The sequence below is a fragment of the Lutjanus erythropterus genome, chromosome 17 (genome assembly GCF_056507025.1).
Source record: "Lutjanus erythropterus isolate fLutEry1 chromosome 17, fLutEry1.hap2, whole genome shotgun sequence".
Lineage (NCBI taxonomy): Eukaryota > Metazoa > Chordata > Actinopteri > Lutjaniformes > Lutjanidae > Lutjanus > Lutjanus erythropterus.
This window is the reverse complement of record NC_139333.1, coordinates 30,287,737-30,312,729: the sequence shown is the minus strand read 5'-3', so window position 1 is coordinate 30,312,729 and position 24,993 is coordinate 30,287,737. Positions and strand designations below refer to the sequence as shown.

Here is a 24,993-nt window from a genome sequence, read left to right as displayed (position 1 = left end):
TTCCACAAATACAGAAACAAAGTGCTGAACATGTCTGATTGGGTGAGTATTCACAGCATGTTACTGCAGCCACCATTTTTAAATCTGTAGCCGCAAACCTTTTTTTTGGTCACTATGTTTGAACATATCAATATAGAGTTACAAAGAAAGCATACAACAAATGGACCAACAATGCTACTGCTGAACAGCAAAAATGCCTTTTTATATGTCAGCAGGTAAGTTTGACTAATGTATGTGGGTATTTAGATTGTAGTAGAAACACAGACAACTGGCTGAAGGAAGCTTTTAGTTCTTTGAAAAGTAGTACCCTGTGACTAGTAGTTCAAAGTACTTTGGGTGGAAACACGGTTTTGATTTTGGTTAGTCTAGACCTAGCTGGTGACCCGAGTCAAGTGGGGTCCAAAAAGAGCTTTTCAGACTGCATTTAACTAGAGGCTAAGGTAGATATTACTTCTAGGCTAAGAAAGCTTTCAAACTGGCACATTCCAAAGTTGGCTTACCCCAGCTTTAGCTCAGGGCTTGCTGGCCCTGCTCCAGAGCAGGGTTAACCCCAGTTTGCAGGGTTATCCCCTGAAAATCAACTAAATGCAGGGCTAAAAGGTGCCAGTGTGAAATGGGGTTAAAGGCTGTTAAAGAGTTGTCACATATCATTCTAGAATGTAAACATTAGTTGCGTGTTCCAATGGACCTTTAACCCAAGAGCAGCCCTTGGCTAAGAATACAGATGTACAGTCTAATCTACTGCTGCTTTTTGTTAATTGCTGATGCACCATGCTTCTACCAGTGATGATGTTCTCCCTCTATGTCTCTCTATCTGTTTTGGGTCAACTACATATTAGATCAAATAGTCCTCTACTCCAAAACCCAAGTGAGTATACGTGCAGCATTTGAGAGATCGACGGGGCTTCAGATTTCTCCCACTTGGTAAATAATGAATATATGGGTGTCTGCGATCTTTAGAGAATGTCCATTTATTCTGATACTATTTTTTCTGATTGATAAATAAAATGTAAAGTATGTCCTGTAATTGAGAAATACTGCGTCAGCCAACTAGTCTGGGAACCAGATGACTCTGCAAGCTCATGTTTCATTTGCTCTGGCTCATACATTTGGCCACCCAATTCAGAAACATTTCCACCAAGCCTGGATCTCTGCTGGCCAATCACATCCATTTATTTAGGAATGGGTGGGTTTGATATGATGACTGACAGAAGGGCGTCACCGGTCCAGATCTGAAAAGTCAGATGTCACACATTTGGAGTGCAACAAACCAGGTGAACGAAACTCCAACTGTCCAACAAGGCAGTGCTGATCAAATATGAATCAAGATTCTGTTACTGCATTGCTCATTTCTCACCTAATATTGTTGACAGTTTGAGACCAGGCTGCCATTTTTTCCTGCTTGAAATAGACTAAGAACCACCCAAATTTGCATGTGTCACTCAAAGCTGTCACATATTTTGCTGCTTTGATTGGTTGTAGGTCACACTTCATTAGTTGTAGGTCTGTCCAATAGGCAGGGACATTTTGATCCGTGCCTGTTGCTAACAGCCTCTCTGATTGTGATTCTGACAGACTAATGAATTACTAATGAATTAGTGCAGTGATGCCAGGCTATCAACCAACAGGTGTTAAGCTTGAATTTGCTGAATCAACTGCCAGTAGAAATTTGGTCAAAAATTTCCACTTCTTATGCAGGGAAGAGGTCCATGTGGTTCCTAGTAACCAAGACTCACCACGGGACCTGGGACTATTTCTGTATATCAATATGTCTAATTCCAAAGGGGATCCAAGTGGACTTGCTATCACCTCTGTCCTAGATGCAGTCTTTGGGCCTATTCAGATCAGATCTGACTGTCCACAAGTCCAATTTGAACCAGGTTTTTTTGATTGATTAATTTATGCACCTTGGGTTTGGGTATGTTTCTCACTGGTCTGTTTGGGATCAGGTCCAAAGTCTTGAATCTGTGAAAACCTCTGGGTTGGTGTATTCCTCGCACTCCTTGTATACCTGACATGTACATCTTTGAACAGTAGAAGGAATGTGGAAAAACTGGCAAAACTTTCAAATGCCCCACATTAAAGGCCCCAGTTGGAAGCGACAGGATATGAACTCAGGACCTTCTTGCCGGGAACGTGCTATCTACTGAGCCACTGTGCCCCGAAAGAGCCATACAATACTGATTGCAACTTTAAATTGCATGGAGAAGAATATTCATTCAACCTTAATTGAGCCTTTCTTGCTTTTTAATATTCTTTATAAAAACTTATTAGTAACACACTTAAAGTTGTCATAAAGGGTTTTGAAATATCATCAGGATACGAGGCCTCACTGGAAACTCAACTTGTGGTTTAAGGGCGAAGCTGAAGGCATTGAGACCCAAACACTTATGGAACAATTCAATTACAGGGCTGCTGGAAGGTCTGGCAAATACAAGCATAAGAAAACTATACAGTGGTTTCATTCCTCCAAGGGCCAGTTCGTATGTTTCCTGTGGCGTCTGAACCAAACAGGCCATCCTCCTGCAGGCTCCTGTTTCGGCCGATGGTACCTCGCCGGTTGACAGTGGCGTGCTGCCGAGGCAGAGTACTTGTATTTCTTGGGTAACCTTGCTGTTCTGGCTCTACGCAGAGAGTATCCTTTTCTTTGTCTATTGTCTTTGACATGCAGCTGTATGTGTCGGAGTCTTGCTGATATTGCAAGGTGAAGGGATCGGGTTTCTCACAGCAGCTTGTAGTGGAAGAGTGATCAGCTGAACTGTACATGTGCCACTGGCAGGTGTGGACCCCGTGAGAAGGCAGGAGGAGGCTGTGACAGGAAGTAATGCTGTCATGCATGTTGTGTGCGTGGCTGTGGCAAGTCATTGAGTCTTGGACACTGTGACAGGAGGTCTGACGTTGCAAACTGTGGCAGGAAGCCAGCTGCTTATCCAAGTGAGGGCTGGGGCAGGGAAGCTGGAGGTCTGGGAGTGGGCTGTTGGAAACCAAAGGTGAGCCTTCAAGGTGGTGCGCAGCATGAGGGCTGTCCAGGTGAGAGCTATGCACACTCCCATCCATGCTGGTGGAAGTCATGTGAGAACGGTAGTCCTGAAGACATGGGCGCGGGCGGTTGAAGGAGCGTGACTTTGTTCTGTTATTAAGGCAGCTCTGAAGAGGCAGAGTGGGACGAGGGAGCTCGTCAGAAAGAGACTGTGGACGTGGTGAGGGCACTGGGTCAGCGAGAGGTGAGATGGGGGTTGGGGTACTGGGACCCATCATGGCGACGCAGCATGGACCTGTGTGATTGGGTGTGGGGCTCTGAGGAGGTGGTGTCATTTTGTGGTAAGAACTCTGCACAAGGTGAGGTGAGAGTAGCGGCTGCTTTCCTGAGCATGGGGAGCTCAAGTGGCAGTGTGGCTGGTGGAGCTCCTGCCTCTGGCTCTGTCCGTCCCCATTCCCTTCATCTGTCTTGGACTTGGACGGGCAACAAGCCCACCAGCGGTGCCAGACATCGTCACGTTTGGCACAGTGCTGGATGAGAAGGAAGAGTCCTAGAGTGACACAGAAAGCCCCATACAGGCAGCTGAATATCATATCCAGGAAATGTCCCAGTGACACCGCCAACGCTCCTAAGGCCCAGGTAGCCAGGAACAGAAAGAGGGTGAAGGCTGTAGCCCGGAGCTGAGATTTAAATGAGTGCTCATTAGCCAAAACCGACACACCAGTAGCAAATGGCGGACAGTCCCCAGCAGGCCCAGAAGCTCCCCCAGTGTCAGCGGGGCAGTGATGGTTTGACTCACTGGATGATAACTGCTGCTGCTCTTCAGTCAGAAGTCGCAGCTCATACTTCCTCTCTGGGTGGCGTTTAAGCTGGATGTAGGCGCATAAGAAGTACACACACATGATTAAGACCAGAAGACCCACAGGGGCATAGAAACCCCCCAGGCTTGGTTCCCACGCCATCCAGCAACTGAAAACACACAGAGACATCAACATTTATTTCATTTATTAAACAATGAGTGAAAACATGACTGTTTAGAAATAGTGAGGACTTACTACAAAGCGTCATCCCTGCTGCCATAGTTATCCATACCAAATGCTGCTGTAACTCCAACAATTATGAGAGGGATTCCATCACTTACGAGATAAAATCTGCAAAAAAGTGAAAATTATTAAGTAGCTGGCTTGGGGATTTTTCAGGGTAACAGGAGAAAATCAAGCTGAATCAAAGCACAGTATCTTATCCAGAGCTATTCTTAGCCCTTAGCCTCTTTTCACATACATTGTTAACCCAGGCTAATGTTAACATTCTAGAATAAAGTGTGACGACTCTTTAACAGTATTTACCCCCTTTTCACTTTGGCCCCTTTCAGCTTGTGTTTAGTCGTTTTTCAGGGGATAACCACGAAGACTTGCCCTTGTCCAGAGCTATGCCAGCAAGCTCTTGGGGTTCAGACCACTTTGGATTGTGCCAGGATTCTGTCAGTGTGAAAGCTTTCTTTGCCTGGAGCTAATTGCTCCCTTAGGCTAAGAAGGCTCTAAGAATGTTTTTATCCCTGGGCTAAGTGCAGTGTGAAAAGCCCTAATGACTTTGATGATCCTCTGACTTTTTATCTTATGCTACCATCTGGTAAAAAATCAAATCATACTTTACTGTGAGTCATACTTTATGATCAAATACCTGCAGAGCTAATGACATTCCCTTCAGCTTCAGCTGTACTTGGTGTTTAGTGCTATTTTGCCAGGTTACAGTGCCAACTACTAAAGATGAGGAGCATAACATTATCATTTTAAGCATGTTACCATACTGACTTTTGGGGGGTTTATCTTAATGCTAAGCCAGGCTAAACACACTGACGGAAGATCTGTATTTAATACAGACATAAAAATGATCTTTCTTTTCTCACTCTCAGAAAGAAAAATAATCATTCAAAGAACTATATAAGTTAAGCTTTAAGATTAGAATGGATCAGAACTTTCAACTATCATCCTCTTACACTTCACTTAAAGTTGAATGAAATCAGTGTGCTTTGCTGAAATGTATGTAACCTAAATAAACTGATTCTATAAGCAGCAGGGAGGTTTGATTCACTGGGACAAGAGGCACCAACTACAACCAATAAGTGATGCAAAATTCTTCATGACTGATTTGTGAAATTAATTCTAATTCGGCTTAATTGTAAGATTTGTACCATTTCAAATTCTTTCAAATTTATTCTTGAGAAAAGAAAGTTCTGGACACTGCTCTCTGCTCAGCATCACAATTTATTGATCACACTAATGTTTTGGGAACTCTTCAGAGTTACTTCAGTGAGTTCAACACTTTTCAACACACCTTCAGCTGAGATAGATGTGTGAATATCTCCTTTTAACAAATTCTTTCAAATTAAAACTCCTCATATGGTTTTGATTCATGGATTTTCATACTGTCAGTGCTTGTCAGTGCTGACAGGGGAAGCAACTAGCTGAGGACAATGCAACAACCAGCTGGCCCAACACTCCAAAATTTGCTTTCTCAAAATCAGCTGAGAAGCTTGTAAAAGGGAGAAAAAGGTCCACAGGCATGTGCATCACTGCCATAACCCTTCGATGCAACACGGCTGAACAGCTTTCAAGCTGTTTTACATCAAGCTCTTCTGACTGCTGCGTGTTGACAGAAGCCAGTGAAGCAGTCATGATTAATTCACACATTGTAAATTAGTGATTTAATCAGAACATTGCTCAGCTTCGATGTACACATAAACGCCTGCTTGCTGGCTCACAGCTTACCTGAGGATGGTTGGTTTGGTGCGAGTCTGGGCCGGTCCATTCCTGTCCTGGGTCCGAAGTGGGTCTTTGGACACATCTTTGCAGATGTTTCTGGCAGTAAACGTCAGCCACAGCATGGTAGACAAAGAAGCATAGTGGAGCACGATGCCAACCTAACACAGACAAAGATGGACACAACAAGACGATTATTAAAAGCAGTGTAAGTTTACTTTCCAAATTTGCATCATGTTGCTAACTGAGCAGTCACAATGTTATGTTAAGAATGTGGCTAAGAACTAAATAAATGAGCATGGCCATCAAATGAACAGATCCAGAGTACAATACACTGAATCATAAAGACAGACAATCACTCTGCTTCTTTTGCACTAGTGCACTTAACTACTCTCATATTATGATTTGTGGAGTCACAAAATCATTTAGGGTACTGGAAATCTAAAAATAATTTATATATTATATTATATTTTTTTGTACTTGAGTAGTGCATGGTGGTTCTGTTTATTCACTTCCCTTTGGACTTAAAAATACTGATACATCAGTAAACAGTACTTTTATATTGCTTTTCTGACCCATCACTTTCCATAGAGAAATATTTATATTAAACATATTAAATATTCTTAATATGAAATATTTTATTTCCAAGTCAAACCTGGACCCCAGGAGAAAGTACAACTATGAAGAGTAATGTACACAGATTGGCATAAGGATAGATGATAGCAGTACTGACTTGATTAAGGCTTTGATATACAGGTATACAAGTTAGAGGAAAATTGAGTAATTAAAGGGCTACTATATGAACACTGTATAAATATTATTTGTTCATTAGAAATATATATTTACACAAGATAACACAAACAAAAAATATTTAATCACTGATTTAAATACAATTTCAAAAAGTTAAAGAGTTAATATATACAAAATATAAAGATAACTAATTATACATATATATATATATATATATATATATATATATATATATATATATATATATATATATATATATATATATATATATATGTACACTTCTTTCCATTTTCATTTTGTTATTCTTAACTTATTTTTGAGAGTTTTTATTGAACAGTTTGTTTTTTTCTTTACATGTTTGTAATGAAAATATATCAGTCAATCAATCAATGAAGCTTCCTCAGCAAGATGATCCTAGCTTGCAGCCATCAAAAGTTAAGAATTTTGGGTAGTTTTTACAAGCAGCAAAACTACTGATAACATTACTCTCACAGTCTCTGACCGCACCAAATTTCTCCCAAATGTCCGACTTGGCCTGCGATGATGTATTGTCCACAATTTTGTATTCATCACTGACTATTTTTGCCTTTATGTCACAAATTTTGATGTACTCGCTAACAGCTAGCCTACATCGCTGTCAGTCCAGTGATATCCCATTATTTGGTTTGATGTGGGGTCAAAGGTTGTCCTGGTGGCTGATTACTCGAATTGATTTAAATGTCCAAAATACGGCACCATCATGTTCATTTCTGGTCTCTCCAGAAAAAGAAAGAAAATATATTTGTTTTCACCCAATGTCTGCTTGCAAGTTTAGCTGTGCCTGTACTCGTGAATTTATATAAATATATTTTTAACCCATTACACAAGTTGTTAGCAGGTTACTAGCATGTACCTGCAGGTACAAACAGATTCTCATACCTGCTAAACATCAGCATGTTAACATTGCCATTAATATGGTAATGTTATCATTTAGCTCAAAGCAAAACTGTAGACTACAAGGTCAGAGAGCTGCTAGCATGGCTGTAGCCTCGCAGTCAGATTTGACAGTGATTAACAGAAAAAAATACAGGCCAGTGGAGTTAAATACCTTCAACAGGCACTGTTCTATATGTCTGAGCAACATCAGAAACCAGAAAATAGTAAGCCTTGACTATTTTAGCTAACGTTCTAAACACATGTACATAATTTAAATTCACTCCCAGTAATTTTAAAGCTGTAATTTCTTGACCAACAGTTGAAGAGGCGTTCAGTTCTCTCACACTGTGTAGAACACATTTTTAAAAATGCTGTCAAATAGCACTATGCTGAGAAAGTAGGAAAAGCACAACTTACAATTTGACACACAAAAGGTAAGCTGATCTGATTGATGCCCCCGGCAAAAACTCCAAATGTCAGCCCCGTGTGAAAGAGGAAGTTGAGGAGTGTGTGCCAGCCATTCCTGCTGATGCGGATCACACTGCAAACAATGAACACAGTTCAGTTATAGTTATAAACGTGGACTTCCTTTTGCCTAGTATGAATCAAACCCTGCATATTTCATGCCTGCACACAGCTGGCCATCCCCTGCGCAAAGTGGTAAGTGTTGTTGGATTGTATGTTTCAGAAGTTACCAAAATTGTCCACCCTGCCAATTCCACCATTAGAGAGGGTTTCACAAGCTGTTCAACATTTTGGAGCAAGCTGAGGCCTTTACAGCAACCAATGGCTCTTTCAATGTACATATGGATATGTGAGTGCTGTGAGTGAAACTGTCTTTTAATAACTGTTCTTCTCACCTGTGGTGGACAATGTAGGTCATGATGGAGACGAGCAGACAGAGCAGCATGACTGCTGTGCAGGCATACACCACTGGATGCAGGTAATCCCCGGGGTATGGTGGGAAGGACAGCACTCTCTTCAAATCCTGCAGAATGACACACGTTTACACAATATTTAGCCCCACAAAAAATGCATAATACAAAGAACAACACAGAGATGCTATTGTTCAGTGAAAAACAATGCAGATTGAAGATGATTTTTAATATAATGCTTTCAGTTTAGCAAAAAGTTATTACAAAACCATCCAGATGGTCCTGTGTTGATCAGGACTTGGTCACGAGTGTGTTGGTGCATTTGTCTGCCTACGTTGTTCAGATTAAAGGCATTTTGAGAAATATACACTTTATTTTGGAGTGTTAGATGTAAGCTTGCCATGGCAGTAGGTGTTACCAGTGTTATGTGGTGTTTGGGCATGCACAGATACATTTACTGCCCACTGCCCCCGCCATCTAAGTGTGATATCAAAACTTAGTCACACGCCGGACACTAAAATTATAAACTAAAAAGTGTCAGCTCCTTAATGCAGCAGCAGAGTGACAGCACAGAATAGCAGGAGTCAGATTTCAAATGTAACGCTGTTGGCTAATAACAGCCCGATAGGAGGTTGATTACTAGATATTGTTGTAAAGACTGAATTCCCTTGAAAAGCGATTATACAGAACCTCAGCATCACCACCGTTGTTGCATGTGGGCCATAAAATTGACATAAAAGTAGTTACCATGAAGGCATTAGCTAGTGCTAATTTGGCTATACTAAGTTAGTCCTCACTGTGGTATCCCTAGTGAGATGTTCAGATTGATACCCATCTTATAACTTTGTGTATTAAATACAGAGATGCCTCTTGCAGGGTCACCACAAATTTTGTTTTGAAGGGTCAATCTCATGTTGGCATCAGCAGACTGATCTATTAATACATTTACTGATAAGTGCTGTCACGCACAAGTCAGGAACACAACCTCTGATTAGTCAACACACTCAACCCTAGGCATTGCTAATGGCCGACTGACAACATGCTAACATTAACAACAATGTGAATTTTCAATGCAGAAAAAATCCAGAAGACACTGGATGTTTATCATGGATTTATTTTACCACATCTCCAAGAAGGCACAGCAATCCAAGGCTGATTACAAAGCTTCTGAAAGAGATATGACTGCACAAGAGCCGTAGTTGTAAAGGTACAATGCTATTGTTAGCATTAGCTAACATTATCCTTTCCTGCTTAGCTTACCTCAGGGCTAACCCCGTCACTGTTTCAGCAGTTGGGAAACAACAGGTGAGACTTTTCTTGGTGTTGAGAAGCTGCAGCATTTATTAAATGACACACTGTAACCTGAACTGTACATTTACTGCCACACTGACAACTGAGTATTCAGTTTAAGTTCCTGCATCACACACACTTTTGTACTGCCCTATTCCTCAAAGGAGCTACGCTACACTAATGACACTTAAGTCCAATAAAATGCAATTATTTAGGCAGTCGAGGTACACCACCATCCCGCCGTAATATGTTGCTTTGTAAGAAAAGATCCATACTGTCACAACTCTGGTTATATACTGGAACTATTTCTTCATGAATAACAGTTTGTTCCATTTAAATCTGTGCAGTGCCGCACATGATTTGGTGTAAATGAGCATAATGTGTTTTTGGCTCATCAATTGGAAGAGTAAAATTTGTTAAAGAAATCTGAGGCACACAGGAAAATAACAATTTAAAAGCCTTCATTAACTGGTGCCTATTTATTTAGCAGTTGAAAACATGGCTAACTGAACAGCACCACAGCGACACTTCTTTCCACAGCTGAGCAGCACTCCATGCAGATTGTTTTGTGACTGTATACCATAATTCCTCAAATAGTGACAATGGCATTAGTTACCATAACTGCAGAGGGAAACAGGCCTTTATTTGAAGCAGGCTTGTATTAGATAGGGCTGTGCTGATAACTGCATTACTGCAATACCGCGGCCATGTGATGCCTACCGTGGGGTTGACTGCATTACTGTCACCACTGCAAGTTCTATTTTTGAAAAGTTTGTGCAATGCTTTTGAGAACAGAGCTATACACACGACAAGTCAAGAACACAGCCTCCGATTGGTTGACGAGATGCTGTTCACCGCCACACCATGCGCACACATGAATGTGGCTCCAAGCTAAGGCTCTACAGTAAGGATTAAGACTAAACACATGATCTAAATGTCTTTCAAGTCAACTTGACATTGGGTCTTTAGATTACACCAGATGAGCAGTATGGAGACATTTTATTATATATATTTTTTAATTGTTCCGTTTGAAAACTGGTCACAATTCACTGTAATTCTTTTGAAGATTCTGAAGTGCTGTTTTCCAGCAGTGTTTTGTGGACTAAAAAACTGAGGGTGAGTGGATAATGACTGAATTTTCATTTCTGGGTGAACTATCCCTTTAAGGATGCTGGTAAAAGAAAACAATCCCGTTCCCTCTTTGCATGCAGCCAGTGCTGCTACCAACGATGCTGCCATGACCCATCAGCACTCATAACATCCAGCCTCACTCATGCTAGTCAGAATGACTACATGAAGCCTGCAGACTTGCTGCTGGAGGTTGGAATGTGCTGCATGTTTCCGAAGCCCTGCACAATTACTCAAGCCACTTTCAATATAAGTGCATTAATGAAATCTCCTGACATGGTCCCAGGATCTAACAACACACTGTCTGACTGGACAAATAAACCTCCCTGTGCATTGTGGTGTAATGTAAATGTATAGTGATATAATGTAAATATACATTTTTAAAATAATATGGATTGCATTGTATTGAAGCAGCTCCTCTCAGCTGGCTGGGTTTAGGCAGTGAAAGTCTTTGTACTACTGCTAACTGTATTGCCTTAACTGCACTGACATCACTGTCTTAAAATAACTCGGTGCACATCATTAAACATGTAAAACATGGTAACAGGGATTTGAGTGTCTCCTGAAATATGAAATCAAATTAAAAACAGGCACATTATCAGACTGTGTTTGGGACTCTGTAGCCTATATTTGTGTTTTGGAACGCTCAGGCAAGAACAATTTTCTCTCATGATGAGAACCCAACCGCACTTTTCTCCCAGCCAGATACTGTCTGGTGATGTGATAGGATGCGAGGAGCTGCTTTGACTGGCCATTATGAACGCCTTGCCTCAGTCCTCTGCTAACACTGTAGGGCTGCAGCTAGGGCTTATTTTTATTATTGATGCAGATCTGTAGATTTTTTTCTGTCAATCCATGAATTGTTTGGTCTAAAATGTTAGAAAAAAGTGAAAATGTCCATGACAAGTTCAGTTCAATCTGAGGTGACAGCTACATTTTTGCATGTGTAACAGTTCAAAAGCAGAATATATTTAATTTACTATCAAAGAAAATAGAACACAACAAAATAAAAGACAATCACATTTGAAAAGCTAGAGAATAATTCTTCCATCTCTGGTTGTATTAATCAAACTGCTGTCTGTGGATGGATGCAACCTAATGTTGTCACAATACCAGAATTTTAAACTTTGATATATGCTAGTATGAAAAAAAAACATACTCTAGAGCTTCAACTAACGATTAATTGATCCTGTCACAATCTTGTCAGTTGAAAAAGAGGTCCACACATTTTCAACGATTATTTAAGCCCAAGATGACAACCTCAAATGTCTTTACATTACATTTACATTATTCCACCACAATCACAATGTCTCTATCTATCTATCCATATATATATATACATATATATATATATATATATATATATATATATATATATATATATATATATATATATATATATATATATATATACATATATACATATTTATATTTGAGATATATATATATATATATTTGATTCAGTGATTAATTGTTGTAGCTCTGAAATATTAAGTATGTCAAAAAAAAAAAAAAAAAAAAAAGGAAGTCCCAGGCACACAGAGCTGGTAGAGAAAATGTCACTGAACACTGTCTGGGTTTACTGCTGCAAACCAAATTTTCAGAAGAACAATAAAGACTGAACTGAGATCTTGAACGAGTATTTATTTCCAAACTTTAAAGATTACGTTGTTTTTTTTCTTGCAGACAGTGCAACAAGCTGCAAACACAATACTGACATACTGTCAACTTATAACACTGATTGATTGTGTGTGTCTACATTTACACATGTAGCATTCATTTGAGTCATGTCCACCTGGAGAATGAATATCAGTTCTTCTTTTCCTTCAGTTCTTTTTTGCTGTCCAACTTCAGCCTGAACTGACAATTGACACCTGACCAATACTGTATTCTTTATTTGTGCAATGATCCCTCAGATGTTCTTATCAAACACATGCTGTTTAAGCAGAGAATTTTTGAATTACAGTCACTGTAATCACTAATATTACAATATGAATATTTACTTTAGTGAAGAAACCAATAATTGCTTAATATTTTGTACCTAATTTTATCGTAAAATCATGTTGAAAATGTGTGTATCAAATATGATACAGTAGGTTTAGATAATTTATTTGTGAATCCCTCGATCTTTATTCTAATGAATTTTATGAAACAGTCTGCATTATTAAACCACAATCACTTAAATACACTCTAAAACAAACTAATCTAAAACTGAAATATCATCTTAAAATGAATTTAGAGTGCAGATTTACATGTTTATATGTGTTTTTTTTTTTTTTTTTGTTATGTTTTACATATGCACCCTGCTCTCATTATAACCAATTGTGTGTTGCAAACAGTTATGAGCAAGTGAACACTTGGTAATAATTGTATTTTTAATACACTGAAACTATTCCTGGGCTGTCATAACTCTAATTACTGTTTGAAAAAAAAAAAAGCACCAGCTGAAATAATAATGTAGTAATGAACAATACTTGCTACTGTTTCTAAAATCAAAATTATTATGATCAATGAATTTTCATACATTCCGATCACTGTAAAAATGATAAATATTGGATCTGATATCTGATAATCAGTCAACTCCTAATAAAAAGCACCACACACTGCCACGCTGAGTTGTCCCTACAAAAGTTGACAAACAAAAATGTGCTGAGATCTTTGGTTGTCAGTCTAAAATGGTGTAAGACTGCAACTAATCATTGTTTTCGTTATCGATTAATCTAGTGATTGTTTTCTACTTTTAATCAATCAGTTGTTTGGGTTCATAAATGTCAGAAAATGTTGAAAAGTGTTGATCAGTGTTTCCTAAAACCCAAGATGATGTCCCGAATGTCTTGTTTTGTCCACAACCCAAAAATATTGAGTTTTCTGTCGTAGAAAATATTCACATTTGAGAAACTGAAATCAGTGATGTTGGACAACTACGTAAAATGATTAATTGATTGCCAAATAGTCAAATAAATAAGAATTGATTAATTGTTTCAGTTCTAAAATGGTGGCACACAAACATGAGACTGATATCTAATCTCTCTCACTAATATACTAACTATTAACTATTTCTTCACTTTATTTCTTTGCTTTTGATTGACATTTCAAATGACTGTTTTCATCCTTTGGATTGATGTCAAATCCATGAAACTACCAACAAATCCACGTTCTGAAACATGAATCACTGCACTTGCATTAATGTTGTTTAGCCGAGCTCAGATGACTTCGCTGTGGAGGCAGCGGTGTGGAGGAGGCTGAGAGAAAGTGACTCATATACAGTAAGTGATGTGCATCTCCTGGACAGGTCGAGCATTCCCTCTGTGTTAAAAGGCAAAACGTGCCTTCAGACAACAGTTAGGCCTTGTCCTTTCTCCCACTGGAGCACACTCCTGCATGTGCATAATTCAAGCTGAAGATTCCTGTGGAGGCAGGAATCAAGAGCTAACTTGGCTCCGTCTTTACGACAGCGTCAACTCGCTTTTCCTTTGTGTTCCAAGGCCTTGTATTTTAGAGACACTGTCACGTCTTCCTCCTCTCATCTCTCTCTCTCACTCCGGGACAGCATGCTCTCTCATCGCGCTCCACTGAACAACCCATCTATTAGACAGAGCATGACTGATTAAATCCTTTGCAGATCCCGTAAAATGAAAAAATACAGGCCTGCACACACAGCAGCAGAGATCTGTGCGCTCTACACTCCACTTATCTCAGATGACCGACCGCACACTGTGTCACGAGGTAAGACTTTGTAATTAGGCTTCCTTTGTTCTCAATCTGGATTTAGAGCATCAGAGCTTTTCACCAGCTTACAAGTGTTGCAGGGACTCCAGATACGAGTTACAAGATGCAAATTCTGATTTTTTTCTCATTTCATTTGACTGATTGAAGATAGACGCCTTCATCTCTTATTTTATCTTGCAGCCCTTCACTTTTTCTTCCTACTGATTACGTTTCTGTGAGATGTACAAGCTCAATCAAACACTCCAAAAAGCACAACCAAAATTATCTGGGTCATCATTATTATTGCAGTATTGTAAAAATGTTCAAAAAGTACAAATGCACACATTGAAATCATTTCACTGTTATATTGAAAAGCTCTCAGGAATTTGCAATGGAATCATGCCACAACGAAACAAACCCACACTGCACACTGTGCCTGCATCTGGGAGACCGTTGCCAGCTTTGGTTGACACTGGACAGAATTTACCGTGAGTTTTTCAAAGGTTATCGTCAAGCTTCAAATTACACAGTAGATTTTGGGTATTTTCCGTTGTGTGCCGGCACTAAAACATGTCACATTCACATGCATACATGGAAAGATGCAGCAGCTCAGTCAATTGCTGTGAAAAAAAACTCTACTGTTGCAACTACAGACAGTTAATACTCTCAATAGCATTTAATAGATACTACATAACAACAGCATTAAGCTCCTGTTTCAAAAATCAAAGAATAATCCAAGCAAGAAATCAAAAAATATAAAAATCACAAAATCATCTGGGCGACACAGGCACTTCTTTTCTGCCTGTCATTCACATCCCTTCAAACATCACACATCAACATGGTAAAATAATAAAGCTAAACATTCATTCATTCATTTTCTGTAACTGCTTATTCCGTAAGGGTGGCGGGCTGCTGGAGTCTATCCCAGCTGACATTGGGCGAGAGGCGGGGTTCACCCTGGACAAGTCGCCAGTTCATCACAGGGCTGACACATAGAGACAGACAACCACTCACACTCACATTCACACCTACGGGCAATTTAGAGTCACCAATTAACCTACCATGCATGTCTTTGGACTGTGGGAGGAAGCCGGAGAACCCAGAGAGAACCCACGCAGACAAGGGGAGAACATGCAAACTCCACACAGAAAGGCCCTGATCCAGCAAGCCAGGGGATCAAACTTATAAAGCTTGACCTCAGACCTTATAAAGCTAAACATTGTTTAGCAAACTTCTGTTTTTCAACTACAAATAAAAATACTTCTTGTACTATTTAAGGAAAATAACAAAAGAAAATGAAAATCTAAGAAATGAACAATGTTTTTAGAGCAAAGTAAACTTTCAGGGGAACCAAGCTCCCATTAGCTCCCCCTTAATTTGGACTATGGTTACCGTGAACCTCATTTGAACTGGTAATACTAATCATCTGGGACTTTAGCATGGTTTATCATGAATCTGATTATCCCTTGTCAAAAACTAATCTCAGTAGACCTTTGAGTACAGATTCAGCATTCAGAACTTGGCTCAATAATGGTATAACAACTGTTAATCATTTTTATGCAGACAGAATTTGTCTCATCTTTTACTGAGCTTTCAGCAAACTATCATTTACCCAACTCTCACCCTTTCATTTTTTCCAAATTAGAGTTTATATCATCACTGTCGGGCAGAAACCTTGTATATCCAAAACTGTAACATTCCAGGAAATGAAAAAACTAATTGAATACTGCTTAGTCTAATTTAGTAGCTCTTTTAAATACTTTTTAATAGTAAATAATAGTAAATAGTAAATATTTGTGAAGCTGACAGACAGACATAAAGCATGGCCAATAATGATTTATATTGTAAAAAGTCAAAATATGAAGATACAAGTTTTGCACATTAAAAGCAACAATATCAAAAAGCAGTTTCCTCATTTCCCTAATCACCCCTGAAACCCTGATTGATGTCATTCTGAATGTGGATCCTAATCGGAGGAAAGGCAGCTCAGTTATTTGTGTGTCCAGTCAAGGCCTGGGACGCCTGGGTCTGGTCTTGACCCAGACTGGCAAATTTTTGGTCAAACATATTTGAAACAATAAACCAGGCTGATGGTTGGATGATGATTTCTTTTATTGTTATTGTTTTTTAAAATGTATTTTCTCTTTGGTTTTTACCGTTAAATGTGTCATGACCTGAGCTGGGTGAGGGTATGGGATGGGGGCTGAGGAGTCAATGGCTTGGTGATGGTCAGAAAATGCTGTTAAACTTCCTGCCATCTATGCTTTAATAACTATCAAAAGGCTTTGAAATTCAGTGAAAAGATTGGCTGAAATCCAATCTCAAAACCCACTGGCTATGGTCTAACAATTATTTAAATTTCTTTTTAAAAAAAAATCTGCATTTACAGACATCTATCGGTTTATCGAGATTAGCCTCAAACTCCATTCGCGGGTCATAAGTTGCTAATTGGACTGTAAACAATGACTGCCACATAGAGAAGGAAGTCTTGGCCTGGATATCTGCTGGCTGCACCAGAAGACTAAAAACATTGTTGTCCTTGTTCTGTCAATTAATGCTGCCTCGTCAAAAATTAAAAAATTAAAAATACATAGCACAAATCAATAGCAGAGTAACCCTAACCCTAACCCTCTACCCAGAGAACCACTAAGTAGCACAACTTGATTGATGGCACATATCGCCAGAACACCTCCTGAGGCTGAGTATCAACAGAATTACTATGCATCCATGGTGTTCGCAGCTGTTTGGTATGCGGATGTTTGGGAACATAATCCAGCCCTTACATAGTCTGTCCGATCACGGTGGTAATTTGGTAAAGGAGGCGCTTCAGAGATTTAGCTGTGCACTTTTCTACAGTTGGTAAAGACAAATTAAAACTCATTTTATAGTGGATAAAGAAACCACTAACATCTGGGTTTTGTCTTCAATGGGAAAGGGTAAAATTGGCATTAATTTATGTCACAGGACCTGAAAAGTAGCTACAGGTATTTATTGTCTTCAGCTCTGATCAGCAGAGCAACATCTTAGTTTAGTTGGTTAGCATGCTAACCAAGTCACAAGCAAGTCTCAAATCTTATCCTTCAAGTGTCAAGCAAGTCCCAGGTCACTGTGGTGAGAATCAAACAAGTCATATGAAATTCTGAATATCCTCCAGTTTCAACAAATCAGTTAAATCAGGTAAAAGAGAGTAGTCATGAAAAATTGTGTGTTATTTTCAGCATTAACCAAAACTGCTGACATCTTATAAATCCTACTGATATTTAAAAATGTGTGACAATCAATAGTAAGCATCCAAAATAAAGAACAATGGTGAGCGGGGCTCTGAAATGATAACATAGCTCTGTTGCTCTAAAGGGCTGTAATGTGAAAATACAAGTATAACTCATCTGTCTAAGGAATCCAATTTTTCTTATTAATTTTGGATTGACATTAGCCCCCGCCATGATACATGCCTCGTGTCTTAGCTTCTGGATGTCTGCTGAGAAAATGCAAATATTTAATTTATAAAAATAGTCAAGTCCTTTGACTCATCTGTTTCAAGTCATGAATACCAAGTCAAGTCAAATCAAGTGTCGCACCTCTGACGCTAACATTTGCTAATTACCTTAAAACACTTTAGACATTTCACTTAAAACATCACATGCCAACCCCGTGGTGGTGCTGAAAGAAAAATCACAAAAGTCATAAGGATACATCCTTTGGCCACCATAGATGTACAAATATTAATAATAATCCATCCAGTAACTGAAACTGCCATTTGTAGGACCATGCCAGAAACAAGACAAAGTCAAAGCCTAGTAGATGACTACAGCGTCTACAGTATGAAGGGCTCTTAACTTGAAACAAGGGCTTTTAATTTGAAACAGAAATAGGAAATGGAAGCAAAGACCTGCACAAGAGGTGGACTGTCTGCGCTCACTGTAGAGCTTTGTTTATGTTTATGCTTGACAAAGTGTACCCAGTGCCAGGGTGCACGCACACACACACACACACACACACACACACACACACACACACACACCCATCATGCCTCTTGCGTTGAGCGTTACCCTCCCAGAATGTACTGTTTGCACCTATTAATTTTGAAAGAGAAACAGCCAATGGGGAAACCCAGAACTCAACCAACCAATGGTGCAACTTCATCAGTCATTCAGTAAGTCAGTCATAGTCTGTCTCCTTTATAGTACCAGCCCATGGCTTTACTGCCGTCCAGCTAAAAGAAGAACGGTTAAAATCAAAGCATCAGAGGCTGAAACATCCTGACTTTTACTTCCCAGTGTGGGTCAAGCTCCAAAACCACACTTCCCATAATGCATATCCAGACATCCTATTACAAATGCGTAGTCTCTCCGTCATGGTCAACATCACAAAGTAATTTTGTTGAATTTGAAAAACCTCATTTAAAACCACAGAAGACATTATGTGATTGCTTCCACAGGCTGAGTAGTACTCAGTGTGACTAGTAAATTCACTTTGCATGTAAAATCAGAGCACTGCTTTAATTAAGGCAACACCTGTGTCACAAATCATGACTCACTGTTTTGTTGTGAGGTATGAGTAAAGTACTTCTTTCAATGCTTTTATTATTCATGTTCATATCGTGTTTACACAGTCCCTTTAGTCAAATTACCATAAACTCCTGTGACCTACTTACTAACTAATAATAACTACTGGAAAAAAGGTTGCAGAGACAGAGAGGTTGGTAAGTTGCCACTGAGCACACACCAGCCAACAGTTTCAATTAAGATTACCCACTCTGAGAGTGAGTGTCAGTGAGCAGAGGCTTAACAGCCCTGCCTCGACAGTCTGCATACAAATAACACCACTTTATACTTTCAAATAACATCAAATACATATGGCAAAGTTACATTTTTACAGTATTAAGAGTGACAAACTGCATTTTATGGAAGTGGATGGATGGATGGATGGATGGATGGATGGATGGATGGATGGATGGATGGATGGATGGATGGATGGATGGATGGGTGGGTCAAACAAACACAGCACTTAAACTCAGGAGGCCAAGATCTGTGTCCCATGTGAAACCAAAACTCAACAACAACCCAAACCTAACAACAGCCATGTTTCCATCCAAAGTATCTGGAACTTTCAGTCCCAGGAACTACTTTTGAAAGAACTAAAAGGTTCCTTGTTGTTGGCATTTCCACTGTGGTCTACAAACCTGGTGACAGATTGTTTTTCCGTGTCATTTTTGTGCAAGACTTCATCGTCTGTCCATCTATCATGCAATTCTTCTGTAACTCATAACCCATGTGTCAAAGTGCAATTAATGAAAAACAAACTGGTTTGGGGCTACAGATTTTTAGAAATGGTGGCTAATTTGTTCAAATGAGATTTTTGCACATCCAGCTGTCTCAGATGCAGGCGTGTTGGAAAGGTTAGGTTAGGTTAGGTTTAGGTGCTTTGCTCCCTAGGACTGGCATAGCACAAAGTCGGGCTTTGGCATAAGCACTGCATACAATTTAAAAGGTTTAAAAGTCTTATTTGTTGTAGAGCTGCGGCAATTAGTCGATCAATTGATAAGCTGATCCAAACAAAAAACAACAACAAAAAAAAACAACATAATAAACTATTTTCAGAATTGCTTAAGTTTTCAAGCACAAATGTCAAACATTTGCTGGTTCCAGCTTCTTAATTGTGAGGATGTGCTGCTTTTCTTTTTCATTTATCACAGTAAAGTAAGAGTCTTTGAGTTTTGGAATAGGGATATTAATGATTAATCATTCATTGACTAATAAATTAATCACTGTTGAGAAATTAAAGCAATTCAAACTTTAATAATCAATAATTAATGTTTTGTGTACCATTTCTCCGGAGCTCACAGGTTTGGTTTGGTCTGCGATGTTAGTCTAGAAATGGTAGTAACTGTGCCACATTTGACAATGATTTGTTTTAGTTTCAGGATTTTAACACATTTTTAAATTGTATGAAGTTGTGAATTCTTGTTTGGTAGGACATGATTTGTCCTGATTCTTTAGAATGTGTGAGATATTCTTATAGCTGAAATTTATTGGCAAATGTACAACAATACCGTTATAGACTGATATAGCTGTGATAGACAAATATTGGCTGATATTTTACCAGCCACACTATTATTTGCACATCCCTTGTTAAACAGAATAACTGTCCCTTTATCACTGTTTGGTTGAAAACTAACTTTTCCAGTTCATGTCATCTCTGGTCAAAGGATAGAAGCTTTATGCTGTTTTCACCAATGTTATAAAAAAAATCAAAAATCTGAATCTGGATTTGAAACAGTCTTTAATACTTTAAGCTCCATAACTACTAAATGGCCAGAGTCATTTGGACCTTTGACCAAACCAGACCAGAAACTAGATAAATGCATTTATTCTGTTAGTTTGTCCTTTTGAAATGAAATGAAATGACACCAAATTATACATTTTATCAAATGTAATGAGTGTATATACTCACAGCAGTATTTTTCTGTAGGATAATAACCATCAGTGATCTGATTCAAATTTTAGATTCATCAAGGATTACTCAGAGCGAGAAACAATAAGAATATAAACATGTTATTTTAACATTATAAAAACAAATTTCACCTAGAACCACCACAAAAAGTAATCACAGTCTATGGGAAAAGGCTGGGAACAAGTACAAAAATAAAAAGTAAAAAAAAGTTAGAAACATTGATGTTTGTAATAAGGGTGCTTTGTTTCAACATTTGAGAGCTTTAACAAAAAAAATCAGTGAGTTATTGGTGCTGAGACAAAAAGTCCCTGGTCTCCCCTACTTTATTTTTTAACTGAGTCTAATTAATTATATAATTATAATAATTATTATAATTATTTGTATTTCACTATCAGGAAATGGGAACTCAGACCAACTGTTAAGTTTTGTTGACGGAGACAATGATAGTTGCTGTGCAAAAATTAATATAACAGCAGGAATTTCCGTGTGGTCAGTTTGACCATCTGTGGATGAAATAAGTCAAAATTATCACATTGTCTTTTTCGTGTAATTTGTATTAAAAAACATTTTAAATGAAAATACAGATACTTTTAGGAAAAGTCAGTTACCAGCAGTATTGTATTTTTTAATTCAACAAAGTTGTTGCTCATATTCATTTAAAAACGGTCAAACTGACCGTTTTATGTTCATGCAGCCATGGCAGCAGTAATGAGGTGTGACACATCATTAAGAAGAGTAGTAAAAGCATCTCACCATTAGTTTTAGTGTTGTTCCACTTCAGGTGTGAAGCTCTGGTGTGTCCCGGAGGCCCCTGCTGCCCCCCTCCTACCCTGCGCCCTCCGGCTCCATGTAGACGAGCAGAATATTTAATGGAGTTGGCGTTCTTCCTCCAACACTCAGAGGATGATCCGATCACAGGAGTTCACCCAGCAGGCCGGCGCTCTGCCTCCGGCTCGGCGGCTCCAGGAGCAGCGCTGGCGGCCAGGAACGGCCTCCCGGGCCGGACTCCATCGTGCACGGCGCGGCACGGCAGCAGCACTGAGCGGGGATCAGAGCAGAACAGTCATCTGACACCGAGCCTACACTTCACATCTTTATCCAGCTCTGAATGATGCACGAGTGTGGGCGGCGGGAGAGAGGAGGACAGATCACGTTCAAGAGGGGACACGGAGAGCGTTTCAAAATAAATTCACCTACATTATAGAGCGCAGACTGGCAGGAGATCAAACTGTAAAGAGAAGCGTGCCATGCTCACGTACGGTTCTTATTTGTTTAGTAAACGTGCTATTAATAGGACCTGACTGCATGTGCGTGCGTGTGCGCTCTGGCTGTGATTTGGATCACAGGATGAACAATCATCCAGTTATTTCTCCATCATAACAAAGCAGTTAATGGATCAAATGACAGATTAAAAAGATGAGAAAAAAAATCTATCAGTGATTTTTAAATGATCAGCAGATGAATGAATTACCTGCGGTGGTGTCTTCTTCTCCTCTCAGCTGACTAGAATCCAGACCCTCCTCAATCCAGGTCAGTGGAGATAGTGGCTGCGCTCCATTTGCTTGTAACGATGTGCCGCATGTTACGTAGTGAGGAAGGGCGGGGAGAGCCGGTTAAAGAAAAGTGCAGGCGGCACATGAGGAGAGGAGAGGAGAGGAGAGGAGAGGAGGCTGTGACGTTTCAGATGACAGTCAGAAGTAGGTTGTGGCAGCTGAGGTGACCATTCATTTTGAGGATGACTTATAAGCGCTAAAGAGGCAAATACCATGTAGATTCAGAGGTGAATCCACTGGTGAGGAAGACGAGTGCCCCCTGTGGTGCCCCCTGACAGATGAAACATGATAAAATGCTCTCCAGAGTGTCCTCAGGTGGACACAACAGAGTGTCCCTCCAGGGGAGAAAATTTGATACAGGGCCATATCAGCTGCCCTACATGAAAATAAACTGGCTTCTATGTGCCTTTAATTGATTAAATAATTAATAGTTCTCTCTGTGTTTTGACTACAGACGTGTAGTAGTTGTTGTACTCTAAATAACACAATTACACAATTTTGTTTGTTCTTTTGTTTTCCACCCTAGACAGCCTGAGTCCACCATGAGGTGAATCTACTTAACTACTGTACTTGAGTGCAATTTTGAGGTACTTGACATGACTATTTCTTTTTTCTGACTTCAGCCTATATTTCTACTCCACAGCCAGTTGCCTTTATATGCAAGATGCATCAAGATTACTTTTCAGAGTGAAATTTAGTTTTTTAGACTACATTTATTTGATAGCATAGCCATAGATTTCAGGGAGGATGGAGGGGACAGATCCTCCGCAGTATTTTAAACGTGAATTTGACCCCACAGTCAGCATGGTGGCAAAAGTTCACACATGTACACAAGTATAGATAGTTGTGTAAAAAAAAAAAAAAGATATTTCTACCAGCTGTATTTGTGCAAAGTCTGAACCCCACCTTTCCCCCACGCTTGACTCTACCTCCATCTGTTTTGTCTTGTTACGTTTTTTTTTTTTTACATCACTTTCATCTTGTTACATCTGCACTACAGATACACTAAAGAATCGTCTTTTCTACAACCCTTACAAGCCTGTTTTGAAAATGTAAGGAGCAGAAAGTACACCCCCCCAAATAAACCCAATTTTCCACGTAATGTTATTACATAAGTTTAATATCACGTTGAGTCGGTGTGAATAAATAAAATACTTTAAGTCAGATTTGATGAAGCAAACTTTCACATAAACTGTGTTGGAGTGTGACACACAGCTTCCTTGGGTGATCTAGTAAATAAAGTTTACTTGATTTGTTTACATTCAGTGTGTTCTAAGCATATTCACATTATGTTTGCTTTTTTGGATGAAAAAACTTGATTTTATATATTTCAGTTACATTTTACTCAAACATATTTCGCTTCGTGTTTATTAGAGCCAAAAATATGTTTTGAATGCACAGATATTTGTGTTAAAGTATACGGAGTAAAAGAAAAAAATGTCCAAAAAAATCATACTCAACAGATACCTACTCTACAGTAGGCAGTACAGTAACCAAGTAATAGTAGTTCATTACTTCCCACCTTTGCCAGTCAGAAGGTGATTTGAGGAGGGATGCCGCCCCCCTTTTTAGCAAAATGACCAAAATACATCTTTAACCCAGTATCCTCCTTCTCCATTCCCAGGGGGTTTGTTGACTTGAATATGTCCAGCCTAGTCTGTCTGACTCAGTATCTGGCTGAGGTTTATGATAGTTAGACCATGTCTCTGAAATATCAGTAGTCTGTGTATTGATAAATCCACAGTGCTGTCTGTGGTGCTGAAGTTACAGAAACATTTGTAATTGCACAATTTTCTCTCAGTCCCGCCATTCTGTCATTTCCATCTTATAATATTGTCTAAATGCTATACTATAACTCCTCAATTCTGCACTATATATTGCCAAAATGCTGTATACCATAGATCAGTGTTTCTCAACCCTGGTCCTCAGGGACCCCGGTCCTGAATGTTTTAGATGTTTCTCTGCTCCAACACACCTGATTCAAATGATCAGCTCATCATCAAGCCTCTGCAGAAGCCTGATAACCAGCTGATCATTTGAATCAGGTGTGTTTGAGCAGAGAAACATCTAAAACATGCAGGGCAGTGATCTCTGAGGACCAGGATAGAGGAAACACTGAAATAGAGTATATAGGCTTGCCTTAATGCATCATCTTTTATTAAATTGTCGCCTGAAGCCTGAACTTGTGTTTTTCTTTACATTAATAATAATAATAATAATAATATTAATAATAATAATAATAATTATTATAATAATAATTATAACAACAACAACAACAACAACAATAATAATAATAATAATAATTCATTATACTTATATAGCGCTTTTCAAAATACTCAAAGACGCTTCACAAAAGACAAGAGAAAGGAAGAAACAACATACAAAAAAACAAACAAACAAGGGATGAGGAGAAGAAACTGTCAATGGTTGAATGCGGTGTTGAACAGATGAGTCTTGAGCAGTTTTTTGGATATGGGGAGAGAAGGCAAATCTCGGATGGCTATGGGGAGTGAATTCCAGAGGGTGGGAGCAGCGATGGAGAAGGACCCGTCCCCCCAGGATTTGTACTTGGTCCGGATGGG

General features: G+C 39.2%; 1 protein-coding gene across 1 annotated transcript; it reads right to left on the bottom strand.

The window, feature by feature from the left end:
• Positions 1-2,066: 2,066 nt before the first annotated feature.
• Positions 2,067-22,129, bottom strand: adgra1a (adhesion G protein-coupled receptor A1a). Its single transcript, XM_084741483.1, has 6 exons — positions 21,612-22,129; positions 8,265-8,392; positions 7,822-7,945; positions 5,749-5,900; positions 4,036-4,131; positions 2,067-3,949 (listed from the first exon to the last, which is right to left on the bottom strand). The coding sequence occupies exons 1-6, from the start codon at positions 21,612-21,614 to the stop codon at positions 2,449-2,451; spliced, it is 2,004 nt and encodes a 667-aa protein (XP_084597609.1). The 5' UTR covers positions 21,615-22,129; the 3' UTR covers positions 2,067-2,448.
• Positions 22,130-24,993: the final 2,864 nt, after the last annotated feature.